Genomic DNA, 6,932 nt, shown 5'->3' on the forward strand with positions numbered 1-6,932 from the left:
GCTGTGGGAAAATGGGAATTTGGGGTAAAAATGTAATGCTGTCTTTGCTTTCACGAATTGGTCCGTGATGACGGACATTGTGTGGACAATAAATGTTCCTTCTTTCCACTGGTATGCGGTAAAGGCTGCATTTTCCGGCCCATTGGAGAGAGATGTTAGCACCTCAGATGTGCATTGTTTTGAAGCAAAACTTCATGTCCTTTCTAACAGGAAACAACGTTTGACTAATGTGGCTGCAAAGGTTCAGAAGTTCAAAAGAAAAGCAGTGTGACTCCTTCTGTGCATATACAGGGGGTGTCCTTACAGATTTGGATCCTCTGTGCATGGCTTCACATTCACTACAGACATGAAAAACTAGACATGAAACCCGGTGGGAGATTGTTACTTGGTGCCTTACAGGTTCAATATTTCAAGCTCTAATGCATTTTTGCTGGACTTTTTGACACCAGCTGTCTTCCAGACCACTCACTCTTCAGTTGTTCTGATGGGCAGACAGTGATTATCAAATACCTGTCATGTACCCAGATAAGCAGGGTGAAAGGACAAAAATTGAAGGCCCTGTTATGTGACTAATGCCACAGTACTGTCTGGTACTGGGACTTTTGGTTTGCAAATCACAGTGGTGGATGAAGTACACAAAAAGTAAAGATAAAGCCTAAAAAATATATTACTCCATTATCTATTTTACTTGATTAAAAGCACAAAAATACATATATATTTTTAAAATGTATGGTACTTAAGTAACAAAACAATGATCGATGAAACATAGCTTATTTTTTATATTTATTTATTTATATTTTCTACACTGTAAAAACCAAATCTGTAGAAAAACGGATGTTGTTATCCATTACCATTCAAGTTAGAATGGTTAACTAGAGACTCTCTTCATCCAGATCATTGAATCAGTTGTCGATTCGAGAATAATAGGCTCACATGAGTGTTTTGTTCATGACTCAGACATTGCTATCCTGCCTTTGAGCTTCAGTTCAAATGAACAAGGAATGTAGTCAAAATTAGTTAAAAGTAAGTAAGGAAATGTTTTGGAATGAAGTAAATGTTTTCCAAAGTGAAAATTCTGTAATAAGGGAAAGGCTACCTGCAAAAGGCACTTAAAATGACTTCATCCACCACTGGCAATCCATAGCCTAAAAGCTGCAACACCTGTCATATTTGCATTATACATTTTCTAAATGGTTTAATTTGTACCAATTCATCAGTCACGTAAATTTTCTTGTGATTTTCCCCATTAGCTTTTAATTTATTCAGTTTTAGGAATCTGATAAAAAAAAACGATACTCTGGGTGATAAAGATCATGTTGCATTAATGGTGACAAGATTTTTTGCTTCAGAGACTCAAAGGAGTTTTTTTTTTGTAGGCTGTATGTGATGTATATGATCAATGTAGGCTTATATTATACTGAGAAGTTCAGAAAGTTTGGCCACTTTTGAAACACGAGATGTATTGGACTCTGAGATAAGAGACTTCCCATCAGTACCATTCCAAGGAAAGAGCAAGAGTCCATATTAATTAGAATAATCCATCAAAAGCACTCACTGTATCGGAGTCTAATGATGGCTACATAAAGTTTTAACAGTCACTGTTGCTTAAAATGTTGAACGACGGTGTACGTATCACTAAACATGCTGTTCGTGAGATTATTTTGAGCCATAGCTAAATGTCTTTTGTATGGCAAAGAAACAGCCTATTGCTTGTTAAATGAGTCAGAACTACAAGAAGTAACCAAAATGAGTGTAGAAGTGATTGGAACTCATTCTGTGAATGACTGGAAAATAGGCCATGACACAACGCATTCAAAACAACATCAGGAGCTCTTAGATAACACAGACAACAGACCTTTCAGTGCACTTCACAACATTTGCAGCTTGACAGATTGAATATAAACATCATTTTTGGCACAAAAGAAAGCGGGAACGGTGCTTTAGAACTCTCTGGAGTAAAGTTTAATCTGAAAAATTTTACACGATTTTGTGAATTACGATGAAAACTTCGGCTGTCAGCGATGATGGCTACAGCGGATGATACTGCACCCTGTGAAAGCGTTGAGTGGAAAGAGAAGGAAATCAAAGCCCGAGATGAGGTAGATTGGTGTTTAGCATTTCCCCTAACATGACATGCCCATTAAAAATTAAGGCTAAAGAGACAGGCGAGGCTAATGGGAAGCGACGCAGCGTTTTAAGCCTCGGCCATGATGAGTTACAACTTACAACCCTCAGCAGCCGCACTGCTGCGGTGACATGTTGACTGCCCTTGATTCAGGAGGCTCCTTCTCAAAGTCGGCCGTGAGAGTGGCGGATCCCCAGCATACATCCAGCGTGGGCCTCAAGCACAGCTAACCTTTAGTCAGCTTAATGTTACAGAGATTAAAACACACTTGAGTGTACATTTTTCCTCCGCTTTGTGCTGCCCTTGCTTTCATCACTGCGCAGTTCATGTAATCTTGTCTTCTGGGCTTATCCTACGATTACCAGCCGTATTTGATTCGAGATATACGCTTGTAATGAACTCAAGTCTAGAGGGAGTTTGCAACATTTTAGTGCAGCATAACTTCTTGTCTTATGCATATAAGGTAAAAGCTGTTTAAGTTTTGCTCAGGCTCTTTCATTATACAAAAAAGAAAAAAAGCTGAACCTGAGGACTGAGCACATATTGTTAAAGTTTACCCATTCCCTGCTGGAGAAAAACAACAACAACAACAAAAAACAAACAAACTCTGAAACCAGCCTAAATGCTGGTTGGCTGGTCTTCCAACCTGGTCATAGCTGGTTTCCAGACTGGTTTTAGGGGGGTTTTGACTACTTTCTTTAGCAGGTCAGTCTGGAGTTATTTATACTTCCAGCTTAAACCAGCTATGACCAGCCAACAAGCATAGGCTGTTTTTTAGTGTTTAAAAAAATTAAATAAAATTATCACTAGGCTTAATACCAACAGTTGAGTCTGTTTTTCATTGAAAGCATGTAGCTTACGACAATTTTGAATATAGCTTGTATGGATGACTTTTATGGTGCCTTAAAAACAAATACAATTGCTAAAATCTTTACTTTTTAAAAAATTAAATACAAAATGACTGCAGGGTAACCATGGAAATGTTTCCCTCATCTTTTATTTATTTATTTTTTGAGCGTACATATGCAACAGAATATGGGTTTGAATTGACACGTGGGTTGATATATATATATATATATATATAAATATATACAGTGGGTACGGAAAGTATTCAGACCCCCTTAAATTTTTCACTCTTTGTTATACAGCGGTGGTGGTTTCCCGTGTCGAGTGGGTTGCACACATCAGGCTGCACTACCCCCTGTTTGTGTTGCAAATGATCATCTCCCTGTGCGCCTCAGCACGCTAAAAGAGCTTCTTCCTCCCTCCGACGTGACGTCGAGAGTGACCGACTGAAAGGGAACGAGGGTTACATACGTAACCGAGACGTTTTTCTTTTTTGATAAATCTGCAAAAATGTCAACAATTCTGTGTTTTTCTGTCAATATGGGGTGCTGTGTGTACATTAATGAGGGGAAAAATTTAACTTAAACGATTTTAGCAAATGGCTGCAATATAACAAAGAGTGAAAAATTTAAGAGGGTCTGAATACTTTCCGTACCCACTGTATATATACACTGTATATACAGAAACCTCAACCAGTTTCTCTTAGAAGCAAAAGCACTTCTGCTGGAGTAGTTTTTCCATCTTCTTTCCAATACATGCATACTGACCCTTCTAAATGAGGTTAGTACACCTGAATCCTGGAGTGCTGCTATATATTAAAGCCCTTAATGGCCTTGTACAGACGTACCCAGAGACCAGATGAGACTAGTGTCTACGTACATATTTGCAGAGAGCGCTGGGTGGCAGGGTGATTGAGTTAACACTGGCATTGTTTGAAATGTCACCATCTGCCTCACAACTGCTGATCCCCAATCAATTTAAAATGAATACTGTTTCCTCTCCCTCCAAATCTAGTGGCGAACTCTGAGATCTTCATTATAGATTGGCCTAATGAGCCGACGATCTGGGACAGAAACTGGAAATTTTCTGATAACGATCATGACATTTGGCCTATAAGAATCGTTAAAGTCATGGCCATATATTGAGCATCAAAGGAAGTAATATGCAGGATATATCTATACTGAAATATATTTAAATATATACATATCTAAAAATAATATGCTATTAATTTGTATATTTACATATGCTATATATTATAGATTTTTAGATGTATTTGTATTTATTTTTATACACACACACACACACACATATATAATATTATTACATTTACATGTATATTAAATACATTTAAATACATTCATTTCAGGTTCTATGATTGAACTTATCTTTGCTCACAAAATGGGCAACAGCACAACAGTCATTTGCAAAATAAATTAATAAATACAAATTACTTGTGGTAAGTCAAAAGCTTAAAGTAATGCATTTATAAGTGTTTCTGTGTGTGCAAAGAATTGCTCAGGTTTTCTGTAAAAGAGAACATTTATTTTAATGAAGGTTTGATTCCATTTGCACATCATCAATTGAACTGCAAACAGCTCACATTTACAGTTTAACACTTTCAAAACACAGAAACAATAACACAGATTGTACATATTTCAATAATATTTAGTCATCATTGTGGTATATAAATATTTGGTACAAAAATTCACAAGATATAAAGCAAAGTAGTACATGGACATAATCTACTCTTCCAAGCCACTGGTACAAAGCACTGTTCATTAAACCAAGTTTTTACAGCACGAGTAACCATCTTTTTCTTTTTTCTTTTTTTTCTTTTTACAGCATATCAATGACAAATAATGGAAATTCTGCTTCTAAAACACAAATATTTACCTGCTGAAGCACCGTTCAGAGCTGACTCACTCCCTCCTAACTGAAGCGGTGAAGGCAATCTCAGGATCATTTTGTGGTTTGAAGAGAGGGCGCAATCATTGCGGAGTGGTTTACTTTAAGATTTGCTTCACACTTCAATACAACACTGCTGTGGTTAACATTCAGCTGAGGAATAAATCAGTTGAGCTTTTATTACTTCCCTGGTTATTTGACGGTCGCTATTAAAAGCATAAGGTTGTCAGAGTAAAGGTGAGAATTGCAGCTTCAAACTGTGATTAATTAACAACTTTGCTTTCAATCTCTTGGTCCACGAAGCCATAATTCTATGTATAGATATTAATGTTTAATTATCTTTTGGTTGGTTTGACTCTATTGTTGTAATCTATGTCAAGGTCTCATCTGGAAGAATAGAGTGAGGGAAAAAAAAACATACAGTAATAGTATGGAATGTAAATTTTGCTGTACGTCATTAAGGGACCGTGTGAAAATCTGTTTCTCACAAGGAGAAAGTCATACTAAGCAGTTCTGAGTTCAAACAAACGTTTGTCAGACTGCTAAAGGAAGCAAAACACATTTAGGTCCAATGACATAGCTGATAATTGTATGCTTCTGGCTTTTTTTTTTTCATGTGGATGATGAAAACCAGTGCCAACCATGAAACATCTTCTGACCCATTTTCTAGATGGGCTTCATACAATCCGTCTTGATTATGGTTAGAGGACAACACATCTTTTCTTGGCGTCGTAAGTAGATTAGTAAAATTATGCAAATGGTTTATAGTAAAGGTTTGAAAATTCCTCCCAGTTATTAGACAACTCCTATGATGTTAAACTGTTTGATACTAAACAGCCCGCTACACATTGAGGTCTGATGGTGAATTCACAGGCTCGAGTCTGGCGGTGGTTTCATTACTTTCATAAAGTCCTCGGCCTTGGCCTTTATTTAGTCAATGACCTGCTCAAGTTTCACTTCAAGTGTTTCACAGGCTCACAGTCAACTGATAAACTATTCTTTGCAGCAGGATTTGAAGAGGAATTCTGCATCAGATGCTTGTCTTTTCAAAAGAACATTTTCAGCGATAGTTGCAGATATGAAAAACTGCACACATCTCCAGAACAATCTGGGATTATGCTGGAAGATGTCACCGCAGATGATCTTTCTGATGAGAAGTCCATGTACAGATATGTCCTCCTCACCAGAGCGTGAAGTTCGTTTCCTCATTTCAGAAAATGCACTGCCAATCAGGACAGAGAAACCGGCTGCCTGATTGTAGGACAAAGAGAAGGATAAAAGGGCACTTTGTAAAAGAAATTAGGCTGCCTCATTCTGCCACTCCAGTCTTCATGTAGAGGCAGATCAGCAAATGAGTCTCGCTCCACAGTCTGTCCGTTAAGAGTCGCTGTCCTCGCCGCCGTACATGTCTGCTAGCTTCCTGAAGCGTGGCCCCCACTCGCTGAGGTAGTTATAGTCCTGATCCCCTTCTGAGGACATGGACCCCAGCGAGCTGAGTGACTCCGCCACCGATCCGTTACCTTCATACGCGTAGGTGGCCAGTGAGTCGTAAGGAGGAGCCGTGGGGTTGCCGTCATTTTCCTGCACACGCTGGTTGATAAAGTCCCTTACGTCTGCATTCTCTCGGGATGGCACCATGGTCCTGCGAAGTGGCGGCGGAGGGTAGAGTGACTCAGAGGGCAGGATGTCCCGCCGCAGTTTGCTCTCCTCCATTACTTCAGGATGGCGAAGTGCTCCGATGTCAAAGGCCTGCGTGTCCTCCTCCCCGCCACCCTCGTCATTGTAGCTGACCACATTGTCCCTCACGTCCTCCTTGGAGATGATCAGGGGCTCTTTCTTCTTCTGACGTTTCAGGGCAGCAAACAACACCACGATCACTACAGAATAAGGGAGGAAATATGTAATTATTAGTGATGCACCAGAATTACCTTTGCAAATATTATATATACTTATAAATGTATTAACATTTTGGCATTTGGCACCAGTAATAGTATATATATATATATATATATATATATATATATATATATATATATATATATATATATATATATAT

The 6,932-nt window shown here is 38.5% G+C and overlaps 1 protein-coding gene across 2 annotated transcripts in view; it reads right to left on the bottom strand.

Annotated features, from left to right (window-relative positions):
- Positions 1–4,572: 4,572 nt before the first annotated feature.
- LOC107567409 (cadherin-6-like) overlaps positions 4,573–6,932 on the bottom strand; it is a 41,676-nt gene continuing 39,316 nt past the window's right edge. For both annotated transcript variants that reach the window (XM_016253085.1, XM_016253086.1), the window contains one exon: positions 4,573–6,753. In XM_016253085.1, the coding sequence (XP_016108571.1) occupies positions 6,254–6,753 (500 nt within the window). In that variant the 3' untranslated portion in view covers positions 4,573–6,253. The remainder of the gene's footprint in view (positions 6,754–6,932) is intronic.

Source organism: Sinocyclocheilus grahami, unplaced genomic scaffold (assembly GCF_001515645.1).
Source record: "Sinocyclocheilus grahami isolate Dianchi unplaced genomic scaffold, SAMN03320097.WGS_v1.1 scaffold1156.1, whole genome shotgun sequence".
Classification (NCBI taxonomy): Eukaryota; Metazoa; Chordata; class Actinopteri; order Cypriniformes; family Cyprinidae; genus Sinocyclocheilus; species Sinocyclocheilus grahami.